Raw genomic sequence first — 27,112 nt, forward strand, 5'->3', positions numbered from 1 at the left:
TTTAAAGCCAGTTGTACATCGTGGTGTGTGTGCTTTTGGGACAAGCTAATCTGGGGGGGGAATAATCGGTCACTCACTCTTATGAATGTTTTGTCTGTACCTGTAGTCTTCTGTGTTGACCTCCTGTTTCTAGCCAAAGGTGGTTTATTTTGCAGAGAATGAACAGTATCACACCATTTCTAGTAGTGTGAAGCAGTTTATTAAGTGATAATGCCATAAGACAGCATGGAGATGCTTTGAGGCAGGATAATGAGCTGCTTCTGCTGTCTCAGCTCTTCTACCTCACAAGCAGAGGAATGAACCTGAGGGCTCACTTTAGGGTGGCAGTCCCTCCCTGCTTGCTCCAGGAGGGTGGTCATTCACAGCAGGTTTCGTGCAGCCCCGCTCCCTGCTCGGCAGTGCCTGGCACTCATCACTCAGCACCCAGGAGCAGAGGCTGGCTCTGCCCCCTCCCTGCCTGCTCACCCAAATTCGGCTTCAGCATGCCATCCTGAAGCTGAATGGAAGCACCCATTCTCCCTGGTGGGGTTGTGTGCCACGAAAAGCGGCCCATTCTGCTGAGGTTTGGTCTGTTCAGACGAGGGCAGTGATTCCCAGGGCCCTGAATGCTGCTGTGTTTTGTTGCAGACGGAGAAAGCTGACCGGCGCCAGAACTTCGTCTCCCTTGCTTTACGTAAGCGCTACAGCTATCTGACTGAGCCTGGAATGAGTGAGTTGCTCTTACCAAAGTACTAAACCATGTAGATGTGATTGTTCATAAGAAGAGACATTTTTTCTATAAACGTTGTATTTGGTGTCATTCTGGGGGAAAAAAAAAAAAAAAAAAGAAAAGGAAAAAAAAAAAAAGCTGTCTAAAACAACATTCTTGGATGGTCTGTGAACTCGTGTGTTGTGAGAGCTTGAAGAATCCTGACTGGCAAATTATGTGTGTTAGTTAAGAAAAATATAATAGTTTTTAAAAATGCAATGTAGTTCCAGAGTAGGAGGATTGCAAATTGCTTTTGAAAAGAGTCTCTTCCTCTCCCCTTTGAGACATCAGAGAAAGGTGCTGTAGAACGGAATGTTACACAAAAATTCAGAAAGCCACTCAGATAAGCACTTAAATGTTTAGATGCTTAGCCAAAATAGACTCTCTCATATTTTATATTTTCCCTCTTCTTTCTCCTCCCCTTCCCTTTTTCCTCTGTTCCCTGCAGATGCTTTTTACTCCCTGGCACCACACATTGCTTCTTCCTAAACATGTGTTCCCCTTGACCAGACCTGTGGCATTCCTTTCCTCCCCAGTTAAATACAAAAATGTATTTGGCTTAGCTTTTCTTCCTCACTTCTCCTCTCTAAGGTCAACTGCTATTGTTCCCCATTTCCAGGCTTTTTCTTGCCTTTTTTTCCCCCCCCCCACTTTTGACTTCTCAGTTGCTACCCTGCAACAGACCCTTTGATATAATTCCATAAAATCCATAGACAAACTTCATCAGGTCTTGGGAGCTCCCACTGGATGGCTGCTGCCTAATTATCCTATAAGATCTGTGGCTTCTTTGGATCAGATGTGCTCCAGAATATGTTACACTTCTCAGGCCGGGAAGAAGACTCCAGGCATATAACATCTGAAGAAGCTATCAGATCTGCTGAGACATCTTGATGGACTGTTAAGGTATTGTCACAGGCTTGATGGGAACTGAGAGAGAGGGAAAATGAAATTGCTGGAAAGAAGGTTGATGACTGTGTATATCGCTCACAATGAATTTCCCCCCCCTCTCACTGGGAGAGAAGAAAAAAGTCTTATTTATTCACCAAAGGTCCATTAAGTCTCATTTGCAAAAATTGGCAGATGTTTTAGCTCTTCAGCTGCAAAAGGGAGCACAGAAGCAGCATCTTAAATGTCCCTGAATCTGTGGTTTGACAGGCAAAAAAGAAGTGAGGAGGGCAGCCTGTGGTGTGCCTGCCTTGCTGGTCAGTTGTGACAGACCAGCTCGTGATGGTGCAGTGGGGTGGGGTTCCAGTGAAGACATGTCCTAACACTAACTGCTGAACAGTTATTAGTTCTTTTCAGAATCATTTTGGGGTTTCTTTCTTGAACTCAAGACTCTATGAACTTCTGGTGAATGTTAGCAGCTACTGCTAATTAAATCTTCATAATAAATAATAGTATTTATAATATCTTCATAATAGTTGATTTAATGAAGTACATTTTGGGGGTTTTATTATGGTGGGGAGAGAGAAGTGTATTTCCACTTTAAAATATTGTAGTAAGGAAAATGGGCATTTCTGGATTTAGTCTGTGCCAGTCAGGCCTAGTACTCAAGCTCTCTTCAACCGAAATGTTTTTGTGAAGTATCACCAGCCATCCACACTGACTTCTGGGCTTTGATTGGCTTCTATAGGACCAGCACATTTCTCCTTGAAAGATATGGACCTGTGGTGCACTGAATATTTAACTATTCTATAGGAGTGTGTGTGCTGCAACAGTTCAGTCTTAGCTTGTTGAGCTTCTTTCACTGTGAGTTACTGTCTGTCTATAAGACAGATCAAGCAGGTTTGACAAATTATTAGTATAACTTCAGAGAAAGGTATGTTGAATAAGTTCTTTGGATGTTTTAGCTCAATTTATAATTCTAACTTTAAAGAAAAAAAAAAATTCCTCAAAGTTTCGTTCAATGTCAACTCTCTGAATGTTATTGCTGTGTCAGAGGATATGTTTGTGTAATGGGATTCCCAGAAATACTTTCTGACATGAGTGCCTCCTGTGATGCAAAATGTGGTTGATGATGATTCTGTTCAAAATGCCTATGAATAAGCTGAGAGTTCTGGGGGATGATAACATTTAACAGGTTTGTCCTCGCTAGGAATTTATTTCATAATCTATTTTTCTTTGACTGCTTTTCTAATGTTACCTTTTGAGAACTGTAAAGTTGAACAGGTCTGTCTTTGAGCTGATACAAGAAATCTCCTCAAAAGGTACCAAGACACTACATCTTGTAGAAAAAGTGTACTCTTCTTTTAATGACCTCTTGTGAAATTATTTTGTAAGGTTTACGTATTTGTGCTTAATACACCATACGAAATGTATTAATCTGTGTGCTCGTTCTGACATGACATTTGTGCATGAATAAAAACTGATTCAGTTGCTTTGCCTGCTCACGACTATCATACATCATACTTGCCATATTTCATTTACAACATATGCTTCTTAAAATCATTTCATGAAAAGTTTTACTTTAATATTTACCAGACAAAAGGAATATTGCATGAGAAACAAATGCATATGTTCTTTTCTTTCTTTCTTTCTTTTTTTTTTTTTTTTTTAGTATTGACTCAGAAAAGCTCTTGCTCTTATTGGCTTTGTGAGTGTGAAGCATATCCGAATTGTGCATGGAAGATACAGATTTGAATTTATTCCAGTTGCTTCACAGTTTGCACATCAATTGCCTGTCACTTAAAGGAATTTTGGTTTCTGCATGAAATAGTTCTGAAGTGGTTTAAGAAAATATTTTAGCTACATAATGTCATTTTACGCAAGTTTATATTTTTGTGTAGGATCAAATCTGAACAGAACAACAATAGAAATTATTTAACAGATAATTCTAATAGTTGCACAAAGCAGAGACATACCTAAACAGGCAAAATAAAGCTGATATGAGTATTTCAGAAGTAGCACATCAGAAAGTCAATAGGAAGTAAGAGAAAAAATTTTGATGTGGTTTTATTTTTACCTTATGGATTCCTTTTGTGTGTTTTCTGTTCTCCATTGTTTGCAGATTTGGTTGCTATGTGCTTTCTGTCTTCCATTTCATGTTGCTTTTTGGTTTGGACCAGTTATCAGTATATGGCTCGTTCCTAATTTTTTTCTTTTCTTTTTTAAATCTTCTTTTGCCTCTTTCATCCCAACTCATACAAACAATTGTACTTGCTTTTTGTAATATTACAACGTTTACTGACCAATTTTCTTCTCTGGTCTCTCTGTTTTTCAACCATTTTTGTTGATTTTTATGTTTGATTTTAATTTAACAATTTAAGAAACAGTTGAACGGAGTGCAGGAGCAACAAGATCCCTACCTGCTACTTACTCATACAAGCCATTCTTTTCAACACGGCCATATCAGTCGTGGACAACAGCTCCAATTACAGTGCCTGGGCAAACCAAATCAGGCTTCACTTCCTTATCAAGCTCTTCCTCTAACACTCCTACAGCTTCCCCATTAAAATCAATATGGTCTGTTTCTTCTACTTCTCCAATCAAATCCACATTAGGAGCTTCTACCACGTCTTCAGTTAAATCTGTTAGTGATGTAGCATCTCCGATTAGATCCTTTCGGACAATCTCTTCGCCAATAAAAACTGTGGTCTCGCAGCCTCCCTACAACATGCAGGTTACTTCAGGCTCTTTCATCAGAGCTCCCGCAGTCACAGAAGCTGCCAGTCTCAAAGGGCTGGCCTCCACTACCACATTCCCCTCTCGGACATCTCCAGTGACTACAGCAGGATCTCTCTTGGAGAGATCATCCATAACCATGACGCCTCCAGCATCCCCCAAATCCAACATTAACATGTACTCTTCAAGCTTGCCACTTAAATCGGTCATCACATCAGCATCTTCACTTTTATCGTCCCCTCTAAAGTCAGTGGTGTCACCTGCTAAGTCAGCAGTTGATGCCGTTTCATCCACTAAAGTCATGATGGCCTCGTCTCTCTCGTCGCCAGCAAAACATGTAGCTGGGCACACAGATGTACCATTGCTCAATGGGTCTGTGTCACCTCTGAAATACCCATCTTCTGCCAACTTAATAAATGGATCCAAAGCTGCAGGTGTTTTTCAAGACAAGATCTCTGCAGCTGCACATTCTGCAACTTGCGCTGCTAACGCAGTTGCTGACACGGCTGAGAGAGTGTTTTCAACAGCTACAACAATGTCATTTTCTCCACTCAGGTCATTTGTGTCTTCAGCACCATCAGCTTTCCAGTCAATGAGAACTCCTCCTGCAGGTGCTTTGTACACAGCCCTTGGGTCAATATCTGCAACTACCTCATCAGTAACTTCATCAACAATAACAGTGCCAGTATATTCTGTAGTCAATGTTTTGTCTGAACCAGCATTAAAGAAGCTCCCAGAGTCGTCTTCACTTACAAAATCAGCTGCTGCGCTACTGTCACCTATTAAAACATTGACTACAGAGGCGCGCACGCAGCCTACCTTTACTCGAACTTCATCTCCAATAAAATCATCCTTGTTTTTAGCACCCTCTGCTCTCAAATTGTCCACACCATCTTCCTTATCCTCCAGTCAGGAGATACTGAAAGATGTTGCTGAAATGAAAGAGGATCTGATAAGAATGACTGCAATATTGCAGACAGATGTCGCAGAGGACAAGCCGTTTCAACCTGACATACCAAAAGAGGGTAGAATTGATGATGAAGAGCCCTTTAAAATTGTTGAGAAAGTAAAAGAGGACTTAGTAAAAGTTAGTGAGATTCTGAAAAAGGATGTGTGTTTAGAAAGTAAAGGGTCGGCTAAAGTACCCAAAAGTGATCAAGGACACCTGTCTGAGGATGACTGGGTAGAGTTCAGTACAGAGGAGATTGATGAAGCGAGACAGCAAGCTTTGACAAGCCCTCCTGTATCTGTTCCAGAGAAGGTCCAAATTAAAACTAAAACCATGTCGGAAAAGGATTATAGCTTGTCAAAAGTTATTGATTACTTAGCAAATGATATCGGTAGCAGTTCATTAACAAACATAAAGTACAAGTTTGAAGAGGGGAAAAAAGAAGGTGAAGAGAGACAAAAACGCATTTTAAAACCAGCCATCGCTTTGCAGGAACATAAACTTAAAATGCCTCCAGCCTCCATGAGGCCTTCAACATCAGAAAAGGAGTTATGTAAAATTGCAGACTCCTTTTTTGGAACAGACACTATTTTAGAGTCTCCAGATGACTTTTCTCAACACGATCAAGATAAAAGTCCCTTGTCTGACAGTGGCTTTGAAACGAGGAGTGAAAAGACACCTTCTGCCCCACAAAGTGCTGAAAGCACAGGGCCAAAACCACTTTTCCACGATGTGCCCATCCCTCCCGTCATTACAGAAACAAGAACTGAAGTAGTTCATGTCATCCGCAGCTATGAACCGTCTTCGGAAGATATTCCAGAGCAGAAGGCAGAGGAGCTGCCAGCCTCAAAACCTTCCCCTACGTTTATGGAGCTGGAGCAAAAACCTTCTGGGTCCATTAAAGAGAAGGTCAAAGCTTTTCAAATGAAAGCCAGTGGCAGTGAAGAGGACGACCATAAGTGCGTCCTTAGTAAAGGTGTCCGAGTAAAAGAAGAAACTCATATCACTACCACGACTAGGATGGTTTATCATAAACCTCCATGCACAGAAAGTACCTCTGAAAGAATTGAGGAAACAATGTCTGTTCATGACATAATGAAAGCCTTTCAGTCTGGACGTGACCCTTCCAAAGAACTGGCAGGTCTGTTTGAACATAAATCATCAGTAACGTCCGATGTTAGCAAGTCTGCTGAAACTTCACCACAACATGCAGAGAAGGACAGCAAAATGAAACCCAAACTGGAGCGAATAATAGAGGTCCATATTGAACAAGGTAATCAGGCTGAACCTACTGAAGTCATTATTAGAGAAACAAAAAAGCATCCAGAAAAAGAAATGTATGTATATCAGAAAGACTTACCTCGGGGAGATATTAACTTAAAAGAGTTGGAAAAACATGATGCTTTTCCTTGTTCAGAGGAACAAGGTCAGCAAGAAGAAGAGGAGCTCACGGCCGAAGAGTCACTTCCTTCTTATCTGGAATCCTCTAGAGTTAACACTCCCGTGTCCCAGGAAGAAGACAGTCGCCCTAGTTCTGCTCAACTCATGTCTGATGACTCTTACAAAACACTGAAGCTTTTGAGTCAGCACTCAATAGAATACCATGATGATGAGTTGTCAGAACTAAGAGGGGAGTCTTACAGGTTTGCTGAGAAAATGCTTCTTTCAGAAAAGCTAGATGTGTCTCATTCTGATACTGAGGAGTCAGTTACTGACCATGCTCTACCCCTTAGTGCAGAGTTACAGGGGACTGATAAACGATGCAGAGAAAAAGTAGCTACTGCCCCCAAAAAAGAGATTCTCTCCAAAATCTATAAAGATGTATCTGAAAATGGTGTAGGTAAAATGTCTAAGGAGGATCATTATGATAAAGTGACAGTGTTACACTACACTGGAGATGTTAGTAGTCACAAACATGCAATGTGGATGCGCTTTACTGAGGACAGATTAGACAGAGGTAGAGAAAAGTTGATATATGAAGACAGGGTGGACAGGACTGTTAAAGAGGCAGAAGAAAAACTGACTGAAGTATCCCAGTTTTTTCGGGATAAAACAGAGAAGTTGAATGATGAGCTACAGTCTCCAGAGAAAAAGCAGCATAAAAAAAATGGCAAGGAAATACATTCTAGCCAGAGCTCTGCCAGCAGCAGCCCCGAGAAGGTTCTGCTCTCTGAATTGCCATCATCTGGGGATGAATGGAGTAAGGTGAAGCAGTATGCACAGGATGGGAAGTGCTTTCCCAAGGTGGATGAGAGGAAAGCATCCAGTTTGCCCAGCAGTCCTGAAAAAAGGATATATGTGCAACCTGCAGAGGACTCTAAACGAACTATGGAACACAAAGGAAGTGCTCAGCAGACTGGAGTGCCTGAGACTGGGTTTCAGCTGAAGCAATCAAAGCTCAGTTCCATTAGGCTTAAATTTGAGCAAGGTATAAGTCCCAGAAGTAAGGACGTAACTCCAGAAGAAAAAAAGATGGATGGTCAGTCCAAAATTCCAGTAAAAAAATTGCAAGAAAGTAAGTTACCAGTGTATCAGTCCTATTCAAGAGAGAAACACGCAAAGCAAATAGAGGTCATTGATGGGAGCACAGCTTTACAGAAAGAGGTGAAAATACAGGAAGACCTCGTTCCCGGTAAAGGGAAAGCTGTGGAAGACTCTCGTGCTTCGGACACACAAAGAGCTGAGATGAGGAAAGGCATGCCAGAATGCATCTCAGAACCACGGGCAAAAGACCTGGCGTATGGCTCAGACTCAACAACGAAGGGACACTGGGACAAAAAAATATATAGGACGTGGGAAAGTCCTGGAACTTCTAACCATAAAACACAGAAGGAAAAGCTTTCACATGTGCTGGTTCCAGATACAGTAAAAGAAAACCATGTTGATCATGCTGAATCTAAAACTGACCAAAAAAGTGAATTTATCACTGTGACAGAGCACAAAGTGGCCTCAAATGGAATCCATTCAGAAGAAGTGAAGGAACTGACTGTAAAATCCCCCTCAAAAAGGGTTTTATACAGAGAATTTGTTGTCAGGGAGGGGGAACGTAATGGTGAAGTGGCTGATAAAATATCCAAAAGGAAAGAAGAAATTGCTGTGTCCCATATTCCAGTCAGAATTGTTGAGGAGAAGAGAGCCATGCTTGATGGTGTCTATGAACTTTCAGCTAAAGTATCCCAATCAGCTGTGATTCAGGAGAAAGTTGAAAGACAGATTGATTATGTGGAAGATGAAAAAATAAAGCATTCAGAAATCAGAAAAGTTACCAAGCAGCAGAGCTCAATAGGTCTAAGTCCTCCTGCTGAGGAAACAGAGCTATCCCCTAGCAAATCACCAGATTCTTTAGAATGTAGCCCAGGAAAGGAATTTCCTTCAAGTGACACAGCTGACCCCGGTGCCAGTGATTATTTGAATAAAGTTGCACCGCTAGTGAGCACTGAGGGAGTAAAAGAAATTAAGACCTTACCTGTTTATGTCAGTTTTGTTCAAGTAGGAAAGCAATATGAGAAAGAGGTGCAACAAGGCAGTATTAAAAAAATTGTCAGTCAGGAAAGTAAGACAGTACAAGAGACGAGGGGGACATTTTACACAGCTAGGCAGCAAAAACAACCTCCTTCTCCACAAGGTAGTCCAGAAGATGACACACTAGAACAAGTGTCCTTTATAGACAGCTCTGGTAAAAGCCCCTTAACACCAGAAACACCGAGTTCAGAGGAAGTGAGTTACGAGTTTACATCTAAAACACCTGACTCACTAATAGCTTATATCCCAGGCAAGCCCAGCCCTATACCTGAGGTGTCTGAGGAGTCAGAGGAGGAAGCAGAGGCTAAGTCAACATCTGTGAAACAGGCAGAGGTTGAGGAACCACAGATTGACAAAACATTACCTAGTCTTATAAATAAGGACTCTAACAAAAGACCCAAAGGTAACAGAGTTGCCTATATTGAATTCCCTCCTCCTCCACCACTGGATGCAGATCAAGGTGAATCAGAAAAGAAGCCTCATTATTCCACTGAGAGCGAAATGGAGATGACTGAAGTGAACTTGCAAGATGAACATGACAAGTGCCAGCTGGCTGAACCTGTCATCAGAGTACAGCCACCTTCTCCTGTGCCACCGGGAGCAGATGTCAGTGACTCCAGTGATGATGAATCCCTCTATCAACCCGTTCCACTTAAAAAGTATACATTCAAACTGAAAGAGCTGGAAGATGACCCGAAAGAGACCTCAAAACCCAAGGCCCCTGAAAAGATTGAGAAACAGAAAGAGTTAGGACATCCCACTTCTGGGAAACCCAATGAGTTTGACACTGGGCTTGATTCACCCCAGAATGATGTAGTGCAAAATGGGAGTAACAATGACCAGTCTGTCACAGAGTGTTCCATAGCAACCACTGCAGAATTCTCCCATGATACCGATGCGACAGAGATTGACTCTCTTGACGGTTATGATTTGCAAGATGAAGATGATGGTTTAACTGAGAGTGATTCTAAACTTGCAGGTCCGGCAGTTGAAACCAAAAAGGACGTATGGACTACAGAAGGCATTCTAAAGCAGACTGATCGCTGCTTTAGCCAGAGTAAGCTTGAAGTCATTGAGGAGGAAGGCAAGGTAGGCCCTGAAGAAGACAAGACACCTTCAAAAGGTCCATCTTCGGACAAAGCTGGAGATAAGAGCGATAAGAAGTCAGGGGCACAGTTTTTCTCTTTGGAAGGCAGACACCCTGACAGGACTGTATTTCCTGACTCGTATTTCAGTTACAAAGTAGACGAAGAATTCGCAACACCTTTCAAAACTGTGGCCACCAAGAGTCTAGATTTTGACCCGTGGTCGAATAACCGAGGTGACGATGAAGTGTTTGAGACTAAGTCAAGGGATGATGAGGCTAAGCCATTTGGTCTGGCAGTGGAAGACAGATCTCAAGCAACAACACCTGACACAACACCAGCCAGAACTCCAACAGATGAGAGTACGCCAACTAGCGAGCCCAACCCCTTCCCATTTCATGAGGGGAAGATGTTTGAGATGACTCGCAGTGGTGCAATTGACATGAGCAAGAGGGATTTTGTTGAAGAAAGACTCCAATTTTTTCAGATTGGTGAGCATACTTCTGAAGGGAAGTCAGGGGACAAGGGGGAAGGGGATAAAAGTACAGTCACTGCCATCACACAGCCACAGGCAGGGGACAGCACTGTAGAAACAAACCTAGAGATACCAGTAGAAACAACAGCAGTTGAAAATAAGCCCGGCACCCAGGCCAGTGGAGATTGCATGGAACAAACCCTTGGTAGTAACTCACTGGAGAAATCATCGGCAGCAGTAAACGCTTCCAAAGTTGATCCCAAATTGCGCACACCAATTAAAATGGGAATTTCTGCTTCCACCATGACTCTGAAGAAAGATGGCCCTGGCGAAGTGACAGATAAGATAGAAGCTGTGATGCCAAGTGGTGAGGGATTAGAAAATGAAACTGTAGCAGTGATTGCGAGTTCAGCTTCTAGCCAGACGAGCTGTAGGCAAACAGAAAACACTGATTTTCCAAAAGATAATTTTAATAACAACAACAATTTGGATTCATCTGCTGTCCCTACAGATGATATTACCTGTAATGTAGTGCTAAAAGAACATTTGGAACCGAAATGTTCCCTCCAGAAAGCTAATCAAGCGAAAAGCACTTCAGGAAAAGGTACAGGGACAACACAAGGACACAGAGTAAGAGATAAGCAAAAGCCACATGGAGAGCAGCAAAAGTCAACAGAGTTGGTAGGAGCTAGAGGAAAATCAAAGCTTCCTGTAAAGGCCAGCTCAGTAAAACAAGTCTTTTCCCAAAATAACCTCCAAAGCAATACAGGGAGTAAAGCGAAAGAGGCTAGTAAGCCTGACAAAGCAAAACAAAATAATTCTTCTCCCTGTCTAGAAGCAAGGTCTAGGATTCCTGTAAAAAACACACATAGGAGTAATCTAGCTAAAAGAACTCCAGCCCTGCCAAAACAAGAGCAGGTAGAGAAAGAAAAACCAAAACAACTTCCTTCTAAATTACCAGTAAAGGTAAGATCTACCTCCGTCACCATGACAACAGTTAAAGTAAAGAAAAACCAGCTTAGGGAGGTATGTAAACATTCTATTGAATATTTTAAGGGAATTAGTGGTGAGACATTAAAGCTTGTGGATCGTCTTTCTGATGAAGAGAAAAAGATGCAGTCAGAGGTCTCTGATGATGAAGAAGACAGTACATCAAGGAACACATCCTTATCAGAAGCTACTCAAGTTTACCTGCCTTCCATTACACCGAAGTCTGCTAGAGACATGAGAACAGAGGCAGCATCTATAAAATCAAAGATTGAAAAGGCCGACAGTGAGAGGAGGAGGAGTAAGAGGACTGGTGAGAATGAAGGCAGTCAGGTTTCTGGAGCTCTCATGGCTCACCTCGTGGAGATCAAGCCTAGTTTGTAAAACTTTCAACTTGTTGATCCTAGTGCATGAACTGTTGTGATTGCCTGTGGAGTGACTTAACTGTAGTTTTCATTCTGTCATTGTCATCTGTATGTGCTGTCTTATTCTCTTTTTCTTCCTTCAAACAAATTCTGTACTGTAGAAAGCTAGTGAAGCATGCCAAAGACATTCATGTAACTCAGAAATTGATGTAACTCAGAAATTGAAAGATGTCTTTTGTGACAGTATATTTGTTCTGTCAAAGTAGAGAAAATAGACAATAATCTGGCCTTGGTGGTTTTCACCAGTAATTGAACAACTTGTCTACAGTCTACCAGCTAGATTGTCAGCATGTTTGGTTTCATTACACGACATCATGTAGTTTTACATTTTGGCTTTACACAGGTGAAAATCTAAAAGCTGTGAAAAAATTTTGTTTTGTTATTAGGTTATTAGGTCACACAACCATTCTAGTAAACAATATAAGCACTGTCAACTTAGTCAATTAAAGCTATTATTTATAATAAACTATTATCCGGTATTGTGGTTTTCTGTGCAAAACCTTTTTAATTGAGAAATTGTAAATCACAGGTCCACAGAGTCCATGTGAACGGACAGATATAAGGATGGCAATTGTAGCTGATCACCTAGGACTTAGCTGGACAGGTAAGTTTTCCTGCTTTAATATTGAAATCAGTTTTTGCTATTGCATTTTTAGGTATTCTTTTACCAGAAGACGCAGCAAGACTGCATCAGGCTCTCCCAAATTCACGGCCAGGCCAGCTTCCCAAAACATGCAGTGTATTGCTGGGCAAAGAGGCCTAATAGGAAATTATTCCTTGATCTTTCAGTAAATCAAAGAGAAAGAGAAAACAGCTGAATGGCTTTCCCCTATGGGTGTTCTCCCAAGGAGCTGAGAGGCTGTACCTGCCTGGGCTCAGGGCTGCTCCTGGGGTATTTCCTGTCCCTGGATTGCAGTTTTCCCCAAGCCCTGGTTGCAGGGAGCCCAGCAGCCAGGCAAGTCACTGCTGGAGGCTCTGTCCACCTGTGGCCCCCTGTGTTGGTGGGCAGAGCTGCCCTTCCTGGGCTCACAGCTGCAGCAGCCAGCTCTGCCAGGGCTCAGGTGACAACAGCACCAGTGCTGAGCTGCACAGGGTGCTCCCAGGGGATCAACAATCAGAGGAAATTAACAGAGTTTATAAATTAGCAGTGATGAGGCAATCTCCAGGGAGGGCTTTTTCATCATGTTTAAGTGGCTTACTGAGTAGAAGTGTGATACTTGCTCCCAGAGATGATTGAAATTCAAAATGATGTCTTAGGAAATTAAAGTATGCCATATTCATTGTTATAATGCCATATTCATTGTTATCTGTAAAGTTTGTGTCAGGGAGTTTTGTTAATGTCTCTGTGACCTATGAAAATTAGTTTTTTTTAAGCTTGACAAGACAACTGAGGGATTTGTGCTTTCTTTGGTGTTTTTGTGTTTGTTTTCTTTTCTCGCTTGCTTTTTTTGTCTTTATAGAACTGGCAAGAGAACTGAATTTTTCTGTGGATGAAATAAATCAAATCCGAGTAGAAAACCCAAATTCTCTTATTGCTCAAAGCTTCATGTTATTAAAAAAATGGGTTACCAGAGATGGGAAAAATGCTACAAGTAAGTTCAAGTAGTTATTTTTGTTGTTCATAAGTTATAACTCATTTAATCTGTTGCCAAGTTGAAGAAAACATTATGAATGTCCATCACAAACCATCAATGAAAAAACAAGTTTCAGTTGCATTTTTACCAGGAGTCAGAAATATCTCATATATATTCATTATATATGCAGAAGGAAATTATCTGTTCTCCACATCTGTAATTGATGGAACAGGTAATGAACTTGAGCACCAGTAAAGAAAATAATAGGGAAAACTTTCCAATAGCAAGGAATGTAGAACATGGAAATGACTGCCTGGAAAATGTAGGTAGTCTCACAGTATTGCAGGTCATAGGAAAAGACTATACTTCTTCCTATGAGAAATGATGGAGACACTGATTCTGTGCTGATGATTCTGGGTTTATCTGTACATTTCACTGGAATTGCTCAAACTGAAAGAGAGGGGTTGATTTTTGTGAGGTGTCAGTGGTGCTCGTTACCCTTCTCTGATCCACAAACTCCCACACACCGTTTCAGTCTCCTTTGATCTCTTTCACTGTAGAAGTGATTTCCAGTATTACTGTGCTCTCACAAGAGGATTATTGTAAATGAGATTTCATGAATTGCCTTATATGCATTATTGCCTACATGACTGCCTATTCTGCCTCAAAACAGAATGGTAAAAGGATTTTTTACTCTCCCTTTACACTCCAGTAAAAGGATATTTTGTATCACTAGTAAGTAAATATGTTCTTTAAGAACTCTCTGACCTTATTCTTTGTGCCTTTTGTGTTGTAATATAATTATACTTGGAGAAAGTATAGACTCTTAATAGATGTGTATCTTGAATAAGTAGGCAGCTGAATGACTGCTCAGACAAGTGCTAGGGTTTGCTAAAACCAAAGGCATTGGGACATAACAGCAATTTGTAAGTAATGCAGTGTGAATGTAATTGAGAAAAATGATCACACAGTTCTGCAATCCTGAACCTTTTTCTGATGTGGTTTGTTGTTTTGGTTTTTTTTTCAGCTGATGCCTTAACTTCTGTATTGACAAAAATTAATCGAATAGATATCGTGACCCTGTTGGAAGGACCAATATTTGATTATGGAAATATTTCAGGCACCAGAAGTTTTGCAGATGAAAATAACGTATTTCATGATCCCATTGATGGTAATTGAATTCTGTAGTCATATTTAATTCAGTGACATGTCCAATAATCCAGTAATGTTGTATAAACTAAACTTTAAAGAAAGATTGTAAGTTCTACAGGAACAATGATTTAAAATGTGTAAAGGGGTTTTCCTCTCCTAAAGCATGATACAATAGAATCATAGAATATCCTCAGCTGGAAGGGACCTGTGAAGATCATCGAGTCCAGCTCCTGGCCCTGCACAGGACAGCCCCAGGAATCACACCGTGTGCCTGAGAGCGTTGTCCAAACACATCTTGAACTCTGGCAGGCTTGGTGCTGTGACCACTTGTCTGTTCCAGTGCCTGACTGCCCTCTGGGTGAAAATCTTCTTCCCAATATCCAGCCTAAACCTCCCCTGACACAGCTTTCTGCTGGCTCATGTTCAACTTCCCATCACCAGGGCCCCCAGGTCCCTTTCCACGGGGCTGCTCCAGCCTCCCATTCCCCAGCCTGTACACACAGCCAGGGTTGCCCCATGCCAGGTGCAGAACCCTGCACTTGTCTTTGTTAAACTTGCATGGCTGCTGATTGCCCAGCCCTTCCTGCCTTGGAGGTGTCCACAGCTGCTCCCAGTTTCCTATCATCAGCACACTTCCTTAGTACACCCTCATTTATGGGGATATGGAGCTTGCACATTAATATCTCAAACACCAAGTGCAGAGTCCCACAAATGTGTGCCCGAGTAAACACTGCTTCCCACCAGCCTCGGTGTCACTTCACAAGACCAAGCTTTTCTCCTGCAACACGTGTCCTTTGAGGCTTCCCCATGTCTATTTTTTTATGTACTTGGTATTTAATGCTTGAGAATTTACCTGGAAATATGTGTATTCTTTGGCTTCTTGTCTAGATATGTAGTAGTAAACATTCTTAAAGGGAAAAAAAAAAAAAAGGAAGAACAAGGGGAAAGAAGTGCATAGTATTTGCATGGAATAAATTAATGTGCAATTTACTACCAAGCTTCTTTGAGACCTGTGAACATCAATTGCTTTATGATTTTCACTTGGACCATTCCTCCAATGACAGTAGAAAAATAAGAAAAAGGTTCTTTAGTGCATGAGTGAATATATTTTTCAGTCTGCTAATAGGTAAAGTTGTGTAATAATTTCCTCATGGAAGCTGTATCAACTGAAAGCAGAACTGTGCAGGTTAAATTTGTGTCAGATTAAAACCAAAAATGAAATTCTCCTTGTAAAACAAAATGTCCATGAAAGTGCTTATTATTTATCAGTATATTGAAGATGCTAAATGTTGACTTGTTTCAAATGTTAGATAACAGGCACTGGATTATTACTTTGATTTTATTGACTTGTATTATAAATAGCTCCTTAAATAAGATTTTTTTTTTTGTAAGTAGCATTTCTTTTGTTTTTTGTAATTTGTTCAATTATGTTTTGGCTTTCTCTGTATTTTAGTAAGATTTTTTTTTTTTCCTTCAGAGCATATGAGCTCAGTGTACCTCCATTATTGAGCAGCATTGCTGGTCATTGAATCATTGCACTACAGAAATAGTTTTCTGTTGACATTTTAAGAAAGTTGCTCTTGAAATGTTGCTTGAGCCTTTTAATAGTAGCATCAATGTTTTTTATGAAAAAAGCGCTTCTCTGCAGCTGCTTTGTGTCTCTCCTCTTCTCTGAACCTTCCTCAAGCTTCCTTTCCTCACCAAGACCAGACCTCCTTTGCCTTTCTCTCGGCTGGTTCAGGAAACAAAGCCCCAAGCCCTGTTGATGCACCTCCCCTTGCAGGCAGCACAATGTCCAGTTAACCCCACAGCATGTGTTTTTCCTTTCCTAGGTTGCTCCACCTCATTTGCCAGAATGCGAACTTAAGGTTTTGTTGCCATTTTTTTATGCATATATTCAGTTTAATCCTTCTGTATGGTTTTTTTTTTTTAATGTTTTCATCAATTTTTCTTTTCTCTTTATTTGATCAGTGTATCTGATTGTACCAATGTCACCAAGATCACCTCAATCTTCAAGATCACCAAGATCTCCTTACTCACCACAGTCCTCTCACCCGAATAACTTCACTGTACCTGAAATATTCATATAGCTCTCCCTTGTTTGTTCTTTTATCCCTCTGTTAACTTCCTTTAGTTTTTTTATCCTGCTGTGTGTTTAGATCTGCTATGTTTTAGTATCCTCATTAGGATCCATTTCTGTTCTTCATTCCTCAACTAGTCCATTCTTGTACTCTGTGGTTAAATTGGAGGTATATGCTAGTAACACTGTATTTCTGGTATTGTGTATTTTTATATAAAAGCATATTAAAAATGTGGACCTGTTTTAGAAAGAATACCTACTGACCAAAAAGTGGCTGTCCTATGTTATGATCTGCTGCTGTCTTTAAAATCTGTTCATTAAACTTCCAAATTTAAAAAAAATAAATAAAAACTTGGAAATAAAGATTTACACAATATGACTGCAAGAGATTGTCTTGTGTGTAAAGGGACAACCACCCTTGTCCACATTTGATTTATTGCATGCCCATAAGACAATCTGCTATAGCTTAGAAATGTTTAAAATGGCTGCACAAGCAATTGCTGAAAACTTTACAGACTATTCAAAAACTAGTCAGAAGTACTGGCTTCACTGTAATGTTCACTGGCCGTACTCATTCTTTGTTCCATCTCTTTAGGACAAAGTAACAAAATCTATCAGAACTGCATTGGTTCTTATACACCTGCACCTCCTTGTGTGTTTCATACTTTACGTAACCCATGAATCATTTGGCATTTGCTTATTTGTTGCTCCACGTTTCATCCCAGTCAGTCCAAATGTGCTGTCTTCCTTAGGTTATCCTTCCGTCCAAGTGGAACTGGAAACTCCCACTGGGTTGCGCTTCGTGCCGCCCAGCCCTTTGCACCAGGACGATTTCCTTAGCGACACCTCTAGCCTAGAGTCACCCCTTAGAACTCCCAGTAGACTGAGTGACGTGTTAGTGACCTCCCAGGGACACATAGATGGTACAGCAGCAGCACCACCCGTGGTGACTGAAGAGGACACTTCCCTGGATGACAGCAAAGTTGATTTCTCAGTGCCTAGAGAAGGAACACCTAAAGATATTTCCGTAGGCGAGAGCCAGTTGGAGGAAGTGGACCTTAAAGATTTTCCGCGGTATCTCGGTAGTTATGGCGGGATATCCAAAGATGCTAAACAAAGGCAGAGTGAAGAGACTAATAAAAGAGGAGTGAGGACTGAACAGCCTGAGAGAGAAAAGTCTGGTACTGATGAGGAGATGACGGCAGAAAAGTTTAAGTCTCTGTTTGAGGACATTCACCTGGAAGAAGGAGCTGAGTCTGAGGAGATGACGGAAGAAAGAGTATGGTCAATTCTTAAAGGTGTTCAACAAGCAGAACGCAAAATGTCTTCAATTACAGGTTGGCAGCCTGACTCCTCCAGCGTCTCCGAGGCTCCGACGTCGGGGCGCAGGATAGGCGGCAGCCTGCTGGATCGCTTGGACGAGAGGTGAGCACCCCTGGGCTGCAGTGTGCGTGTCAGCAGGCTGCCCACGGCCACCAGCAGCACTGCACGGGCTGCTGTTCTCCCTGAGAACATCTCTATGCTTGTGTATACATTTAAAAGAAAAGCTTGATTTGGCCTCAGGTGTATTTGTTTTTAAAAAATGTGTATTTGTCAGGTTTCATTCTTGATATAGGCATTTGGGAAGTATTTCATATTATCTTTAGCAGGTAATGTTTATTTTCACGTTTTTTATCTTGTGTATCTCTATTTCTAATTCATCTCAGTGGTGCATAGATATAGCTGGAATCAAGAACATTATCTGAAACCAGGATACTACATCACTCTTATTTTTGAGCACCTTTATAGCGGTCGTCCTTTCCATTTGCATCTCTTTGCCTTCCCTCAGATAATTCTTACTTTTCCCATAAGCCAATTTTTGAATTGTCACTTTTTATAACACCTGCTTCAAGCGTATTACCTCATACTAATTTACTAGACTTTTCAAAACACGAGTTATGAGGCATAAGAAGGTAAGGATGGTGGTACCAAACCCGCCCAGTCCTATGTGTTGTCTCCCAGCAGTGGCTGCAAGGAAGCAGAGGGGATCTGTGTGCTGCACTCTCCCAAGCTCCACTTATCTTTGGCATAATGACCTGCTGAGAGGGATGCTTTCTATATATTTATCCTCAGTGCATTTCTCTTGTACGAGCTTTTCCAGCCTGCCCTTTCAGCATTGAATTGATGTGTTGTGCTGTTCGGCCCTACTGGTGCCCACTGGGCAAGGGGTTCCTGTGATCACCAATTGAAGGAGCAGGGCTGCAGGAGCTATAAATCAGCACAGAATGATTATCTGCGCAGTGGTCATTTGTCTGCCAGCAGTTTACATCCTCTGCATCTTTGACTCAGGATGTTTTAAGGCTCAAGGTAGCATCAGATACTCTCTTATCAAGTCTGGTGGGAATTTGGTCATTGATTTCAGCAAATTCATTGTCTTTCAACACTGTAAAGCACTTGAACTGCTACCATTGTGGTTCCTGTTGTTAAACAAGTGTTGTTATTCTGCATTTTATATTGTGTTAAATTAGTGAAATAGATCACTTCTGGAAGTAAAAGGGCTTCCTTAAGAAGATACCAGTTTCTAGCTAGATGAATTAATTTTGCTGTCTTTTGTAAGAGTTTTGCCAGAAAACACCTGGCATATTTTCATATGTCAGCATTACATAGTCATGGTTTTTAACAGAAAGTGAGCAAAAATACAAAGGAAAAGAAAACTGTTTATCAGAAGTGCAGGTGGAACCTCTCCATAGGTAATCTGACATAAAATTCTGGTCAGCTTTCCATCTTTTAGTAGCCTTCCTTGCCTTTGGCTCTGCATATTATTGAGACTCTGCAGTATCTAAGGACTTACTTGCAGAATTTTTAAAAGGCAACACCTATGTGGAGTACAGATATTGTACTTTGGGGGGAAAAATAACTGGTAATAGCATGGCACCAGATACTTTCATCACCTCTTTGATTAGAGAATCATTTAAAAATAAGTGCCTCAAGGCTTTAGCTCATGATTATACAAGAGAATTGGTAGGTTTTGTCTATTTTTTTTCCTCATTTTGCTTCCCTCCACCAAGTGGAAGGAGATTAACATAAAACATTTGGTCTTGTTTCCAGCGTCCACCGTATTTTCATTGCTTCTGAAATGATGCCATGATGCAGAAGACAAGGTTGTTAAACAGATTGATGTCTGCAAGTGGAGTCTAAAATTTTACTGTTCTCTGTGAAATGTATGGGCTCAGGCTGAAGGCTCAGTAAGAGGCTTGGTGCTCTGCCCTTGTGCCTGTGATTTAAGCCCCGAACAGCTGTCTATTGCTTTCTCTTTTTCTTGTAGTTCGGACCAGTGTCGGGATTCTGTTACCTCATATGTCAAAGGAGAAGCAGGGAAGCCAGAAACAAATGGAAGCCTATCCGAGTCCACGTCAGAGGCAAAAACTAAATCCTACATCCAGGAAGCTTTAAATGATGTGGGAAAACACAGTGACAAAGAAGCCCTGAAAACAAAGTCCCAGATCTCAGCTGGTACTGATGAGCAAACATTATCATCGACAGCATATCAGAAATCTTTGGAAGAGACCAGCAAGCCAACAACAGAAGGCAGCAAAACATCTGTGCCTGTCAGTGTGAAGAAGATGGGCTGGAGTACTTCTGAGGATGGCAAGCCAAGAACAGGCATCCAAGAGGAGGAGGGAGCAGTAATGTCTGAACAGAAGGTACAGTATGTCCTGTAATAATTAACAGTGTGAGGAGTCCCTGTTGCTTGACATATTGGTTGACAAATTTTTTTCTGCGACTTGCAGTGTTGTTCGTGACAGGGTTAAGGTTTTTTTTCCTTATCCTTCTTTATGCCTTTTCAGTTTATTACTGAATTGAGAAAAATGAAATCGAGAAAAATACTGGAAATTTTTATTTGTGTTGTGGATAGAAGGGGTGGAGTCAGGATAGGCAGGGGAGCCAAGAAGGGCTGCATAATCCCGTCCCTGCCTGGCCCTGAGCCCTGGAAGAGGTTGGAGCAGCTTCTGGGAGCACTGTCCTGCATGGCTGGGGAACAGCCCCTTCCCTGCCATGACATACCACCTATGCAAACAGTGCCAAACAGCTCAGCTGGCCTCCATCTGTTCCCACTGAGGTGTTGCCGCTGGTTTCCCACTCTTCCTTGTGACATTGAAGCAAATTATAGGAGCAAAGAAATATAGGGACCCTTCAGGCTCTATCCTGCTCCTTTTTCCCCAAAACTACCTGCATTTTTTTTTCACTCTGTTCATTTGCAGAAAGTTTGATTTTGGGTAATTTTTTTTTTCATGGTCTTGTTCATCCGAACTTCCGAGTTCATGCAGCCAAGACAAATCAAAAGATTCTAAATGTGTAAAGCATTTTTCCAGGTGGTGGTTCTTTCTCCTTAAAATGCTGCCAAGGGGCTCCCCTTCTTTTCTACCTTGCCTGACTCATACACCCTTAACTGCAGAGCCCCAGTTATAAGTTGCTTTCTGAAAATAAAGATTTTGGTAGCTTTCTCAGTTGCTTCTATTTATTTACCAGAAGCTCAGAAGGAAAGTTGACTCAAAGAATGGCTTGTAGTCCAGTAGCTGCGTGCACCTCACACCCCAGCAGTGGGAGGATTGCCACAGAATAAACCTCAGGGCCAGCAGGGAACCAGGCTGAAAAGGGGAATTGCAGAGTTTCTTCTACATTCCTCTCTCTGCTGAGATTGTCTTTTCTTGGGTATAATACAAGAGGAGATTAGAACTTTTGGAAGCAGGATATTTCAGTAGAATTGTTTCTACATGATACAGATTTTCTTTTATTGTAGCATAATAAAAATGTTGGCTGTGGTGGGCTGCAGTAAATCATTCAGGTTTAAATTAGTTCGTTTAAAGCTATTCTTTTGATTATACAACCAAGAGTTCTTTTATTAGCTGGTAACATAATCAGTTTCAGCAGTTATGCAGCATATGATTGTTATTATCTTGTTATTAGTTCGTGACACAGTAAGATCTTTCCTAATGTTTGCTAATTACTGGAATACTTTAAAAATGTAAAAGCCCTCGCCTTCCTCAAAGGCAGCTGAAGGCAGATGGCAGCGTTCCTCAGTGTTTGCAGGCTTTGGGGCAGAGCTCAGTCTGTGGTGCCATGCTCTGATTAAATGCAGGAGTGAGTGTAGATGCACTGTGACATGCTGAGGGTGTGCTGACATGCTGCACTTCCCCCTCTGTATTCCCATCCGTGGGAAGAGAAGTTGTCACCCACTTTTGTGTGCTCTTTACTGTTGGATATCCCATCTGGATTGAGAAGAATAAGCAAGTGCTTTTCTTAGGCGTGCTCTCTGCACTGCTTTTCTTTATTGGTAAAGGCTGATAATCTTATTTACTAAATGACAAGTCTTTTTATAGGCATGATCTTTGAATAAACTGGTATCAGAAAATAATGTCATTTCAAAATGTAGGTCTCTCACAAAGCCTGAATGGGTAGGAAACTAGCATCTGTTAAAATGACATGTACTGCTTCTATTATCCTGTTGATATTTCTTCAATAATGCATTCTAATCTAATTTAAATTCAATAAGTTTAATTACTAATGCAGTCCAATTCACAGTGAGACGCTTCATGTGCTATCATGAAAGTAGAAAGAAAATTTCAACTGCAGTCTTTCTGCAAGGCATTCTTCAGAAATGCTCCATAAAGAGAAAAGTATGGAAGAAACAGATTTACTTCTGTGGAGAGAAAGTGGGAACAAACTAAAACTACTTGCCAAAGTAAGATATTTTTATCTGTGACCCATTTGGAAAGAGCCAGGAAGCAATAGTCACCCATCTGCAGGAGAAGGGCTGCAGCAGTGTTTTGGCACAGTTTGCACCAAGAGATGAAACTCAGACTGGTACTGGTCTGACGCCTGGTGACGTGGATGAAACAAATCCTTGGCCTCATTCCAAGTCCACATAAACATTTACAAAAGCATTGCAGTAATGGTGTAGGTCATATAATTCTCTACAAATGCTCCGGCATCAGATTCCAGTGATCTTTTTAAATGAGAAGAACACTGCAGAGTTGCTCTGTTGTTCCAAAGAGGATGATGTCCAGCACATGGCCAAGGTGACTCTCAGTGTCAGAACTCCATCACAAATAAACCACTTAAAGCTGTTTATTAAAAATAACTCCTCCTCTAAAGCTTTCATGCCCTCTGGAAATCTTCTGCTTTCTTGTTACTTCTTCAGGAGAGGATTGGCTTATAATTTTTTGTGTCTATATTTGACTACTGCCAGAGGACTGCAGATGAATTCTGTCATCCTGCCCTAAATGCTTTTTGTTATATAGTTCTTTTTTCCTCCACCCACCTATGCCCACTCTTATTTTGCACATAATTTCTGAGAATTGCTTCTTGTTTAGGATGTCTTGGGCCAGATTCAGAAAGAGAAATAGATATGCAGTTCACAATAGCCACTATCCGTTATTTTAAAATCAGTTTGGGGCTGTCATTGTGTAAAACATAGAGGAAATTTTCAAATTTCTCTGTTCAGGAAAGGCTTGGTTCAGCTGAATATCATGGGAAGAGGGTCTGTGTCCTACATCTGTCACACACAGAGGTGGGAAGCCCTCTGTCCAGCATGTGCACACAGAGCTGCTCAGCCCCAAAGCTGAGCTCCTTGGGTTTTGGAGGGGAAAGCACCAGGGCTGGCAGAGGGTGCCAGGACAGAGTGACACCTGTGTGTAGCTGCAGTACCTGTCAGGCTGAGACCAACTCTGGGCTGTGCCCATCCAGCTGTGCTCTAACAGCTCCCTTCTTGGAAAAATGCAGAATGCTTCTACTTCACACTGCAGTTTTGCCACTTATAAAAGCAAATAAATACTGAGCAGGAAAGCCATTTACATGGAGAAGTTCTCCATAAGACCTTTTTGTAACATTCTGTGTGGAGTTGCTCCACTGAATCTGTGTGACTGTCTTCATTTTTTTAATTAGGAAATTCACTTCCCATACCTTGTGAAACCATAAAACTTGTTTGAAAGAATAATTTTTAGGAAAAAATAAATCAATGAGCTATGACAAGGTTATGGGGTTTTTTACATAAAATTTCAAAGAATTATGTAAGGTTTTGTTAAATTTCACAGGTCAGATGCATTCCAAATAGCATTTTCTGAGACTTGAGAGCTGCTGAGATATTCCATAGCTGGTGTAATTATCAGGTTACAGCATGCCAAGGAGCAAAAAGGCCTCCTCCCATCATGTACTTCAGCAGTGAAACTGCGAGTCATCATGTACACAACAGGGACAGGGAAAACACTGTCCGTGATAACCTCTGTTTTCTTCTCCTAGTCCTGATCAGCATGTTCTGTCTTGCAAACGTGCTGTTCAGATGTACTAAAACTGCATTTATTAGGAATGTAGTGACAGTGACAGTGAGATTGAGAGTGATTCAAGCTCAGGTGAAGAGCAGAGAATTACTACGAGAGTTTACCGACGGCGGTTGATTCTGAAGGTACTTTGTGATTTGCTTTCTTGAGGTGACGTTGGCATGAACGTGGGTTTGGTCTGCTGTGTCACAATGTCAGTTCTGGCATACTGGGGCCCCTGTGGTAGTGTGCTTTCCATGGCCAGTATGGATTGATAACCCAGTGCTAGGTTGCCTTTCCTTGCTTTAACACGGATTTATGGGTGTCTTCTGTTGGAAAACAACTGTGCTGCATGGAGTGCTGTGTCCTTCACTGCCACTGTTGTGCATGGCATCTTAAAAGCTGCAGCTAGATGCAGCATGTTGGTCTCCTGTAGAGCAAATATGAGCCACTGAGAAAGATGAGTAAAAATATTTACTTTTTTTTTTCTGTTGTCTTTAAAAAATTCTGGGTTACAAGTTAAACATTTGCAGGAATATATGAGTGGGATATAGGAAAGTATGAGGCACGTGCTCTGGTTGAAACTCGTGGTCCTAAGTGCTTAATGTGTTCTGGAAAACTTTCTCACTACAGCAGATGATCCTGATTTTAAATCTACTGAAGTTAGTAAAAGTCCTTGCATTGGCTTCTGTAGACTCTGTTTAGTATATTTATTTACAGATAGCCTTTACTTACAGCACAATATACTATATATACTGACAAAACAATGGTATCATCACTGAAGTAATTTTATTTACCCTTATAATATTTTTTGTGTGATCATACAGTATGACATTCTTTTCCTGCAGCATAGAGCATGAGAAAATAAGTCTCTAACATAAACCATTATGTAATTCCTCTGTAACTTGCAGGATTTATTAGATTCTTATTAGAAAATCATGCAGTCAAGCCCTGACAAAAACCAGGAGGGCACCTTAGTGCTATTACAGCACTAGTGCAGTTTGCCTAAGCTGTAATTGTTACTTTAGGAATAAATTGTGACATTTCAATTGCACGTATCTATATCACTGTTGCTTGCATGCTTTGTGTAGAGGAGTCTGCACACCACAAAAGGCACTTCACCTTTAGTGTAATGTGGGTGGCAGATAGGCTGCTCTGTACAGCTGCCAAAGAGTCCAAGGTGCAGATGCTTTTGGAAGAGGAAGGGTGACTTTTCTGGCTGCCTTCACCATGAATTCCTTCAGGACAGGAGTGGCCAAACGGAGCTCAGCAGAAATGAATGTTTTGTCTGATCCCCCATGTCCCCAGGCAGAACCTGCTGCCTTCCCTGAAGGGCCCTGGGCCTGTCAGGCTATAACCCCTTCCTCAGTAATTCCCCCTGCAGATCAGCCCTGACAGCTCAGGCTTAGGAATGTGGTTTCTGTTTTCAAACAGGGCAGGCCCCTCCAGTGCTGCAGGAGTCTCTGGTAACACACAGAGTGTAAGTGTGCTGCAGATTCAAAGACTGCATAGTTGGCCTGTGGCTAAGGGCCCCCACCCAATTTATGTCTGAACTATTTTGGTGTCCGCTGGTTTGCAGTCAGGAAGTGTTGGAGTAGAAAAGAGGAAAGCGTGTCAAAGGCAGCTTTCTCTTGCTCTCGCTCTGACAGCCCCTGTGTTTAGAGAAAGGCACAGAAAATTGGTTTTAAACGTGGTGGTATAATTTGGGGTAGAACTTTTAACAGAGCCATGGTAAAGCAGCATATTTAGTGCTGGAATCTGCAGCTAGTGCAGACCCAGTGGGAAGGGCGTACGTGGCGAGTGGAGGCGGCTGAACCCGCGCTGTTGGGAACCTGTCTGATCTCAGCTGGATTGGAGCTGTACCTGTCTCTTGATTAGAAAATACATGTGATTCTTTGGTTATTTTCTGATCATTTATAGCTTCTTTTTTTATCCCCCACTCTTCATCTTAAGACAAGCTCAAAACAGAACAAGAGAAAGTTTGAAAGCAGCAATCATCAGGCCTTTTAGAGAAAGAATTTGATAGTGGAAGCAACCATTTTGATCCTGTAAAGTTCATGAAATGGTGGTATGACATGGAAAAATCAAGATTTAACATTGGTAGGGACCTGGACTTTTTTCTGCACCTTCCCGAGAGCAGATGTTCACTTTGGGTGAGCTGAAATCACAATGAGAGCAAGCACCAGCTGAGGTACAGCTCCTCCATCAGGGAAGAGCTCTCAGGATGTAGAGGCCTGGAGCAATGCCCGCAGGCTGCAGAGGGAAAAGAGCTGACTCTGCTGCTGCAGGGCCCCCAGCAGTGACCAGGAGCAGCAGGCTCTCACCTTCTGTGCCTCAGTGCCTGGCACAGTGGATGCTGTGCCCAACCCCACGGCCAGCCCATGTCCAGCAGCAGTGGGCAGGGAACGAGGGTGTGCTTGGAGCCTCCACTGAGCAGAACCAAATGTGGGAGCTGTGTTACTGTGGCCTTTATTAATAGGATCATAGAAATGGCTTGGGTTGTGTTATATTTGCCCAATTATCCCATCAAAAAAAAACCCCAAACAAAATTAAATGTAACAGCAATTTTAATTAAGTAGCTTAATGTAGATAAAATTGAATACACTCGAAATATTGACAATATAATTTGGTTAAAATAAGGGATAATTTGGTTCTAATAATAGCGGGTAAGCAAAAATAACCACGAGGGGTACGGAGGGCGGGGCTCGACCCCCGTCACCTCACGTACGAGCTTGCCAAGCCCAAATTCCCTCTTTTATGCTGTATGTCATTACCATCTCCTCCCATTTTCGATTTGTCACGCTTGTATCTCCACCCTCATCATCACCTTTACCACGCACGCTCCACCATTCTTTTAGGTGGTCACACCACTCTTTGGGGGTTGTCCCTGATGAAGGCCTCTCCTCTTCCTCGGTGTCCTTTGATTCACCTTTTGAATTACACGTGTGCACCAAGCTGGTATAATGTAAGCCAAAGCTAATATAATATAAGCCAATATTATGTTCTAGCATCAAAGCAATAAATCTCATATAATTAACATTTCCTTGGTGTCCAACCAAATTTTCCTCTCTTCCAACTAAATTTAGTAATAGTTATCTCTTGCTTCTTCCTGTTCTGAGCAACTGCAGGAGAAGGTGGGGGGGAGAACCCCTCCTCCCCCTTTCTTTCTTGGCATTACATCTTTAACTGTTTTATTATT

The 27,112-nt window shown here is 41.6% G+C and overlaps 1 protein-coding gene across 4 annotated transcripts in view; it reads left to right on the forward strand.

Annotated features, from left to right (window-relative positions):
• ANK3 (ankyrin 3) overlaps positions 1-27,112 on the forward strand; it is a 289,144-nt gene that overhangs the window by 249,918 nt on the left and 12,114 nt on the right. Inside the window, exons 36-42 of one of the 4 annotated variants that reach the window (XM_041475680.1) lie at positions 628-709; positions 12,342-12,416; positions 13,273-13,404; positions 14,414-14,557; positions 17,371-18,043; positions 19,923-20,301; positions 23,961-24,059. In XM_041475680.1, coding sequence (XP_041331614.1) covers positions 628-709; positions 12,342-12,416; positions 13,273-13,404; positions 14,414-14,557; positions 17,371-18,043; positions 19,923-20,301; positions 23,961-24,059 — 1,584 coding nt within the window. Of the gene's footprint in view, positions 1-627; positions 710-4,020; positions 11,701-12,341; positions 12,417-13,272; positions 13,405-14,413; positions 14,558-17,370; positions 18,044-19,922; positions 20,302-23,960; positions 24,060-27,112 lie in introns of all 4 variants that reach the window. The other 3 variants (XM_041475687.1, XM_041475670.1, XM_041475697.1) reach the window with 3 other exon arrangements.

This window comes from Pyrgilauda ruficollis, unplaced genomic scaffold (genome assembly GCF_017590135.1).
Source record: "Pyrgilauda ruficollis isolate IOZ18807 unplaced genomic scaffold, ASM1759013v1 scaffold11, whole genome shotgun sequence".
NCBI lineage: Eukaryota > Metazoa > Chordata > Aves > Passeriformes > Passeridae > Pyrgilauda > Pyrgilauda ruficollis.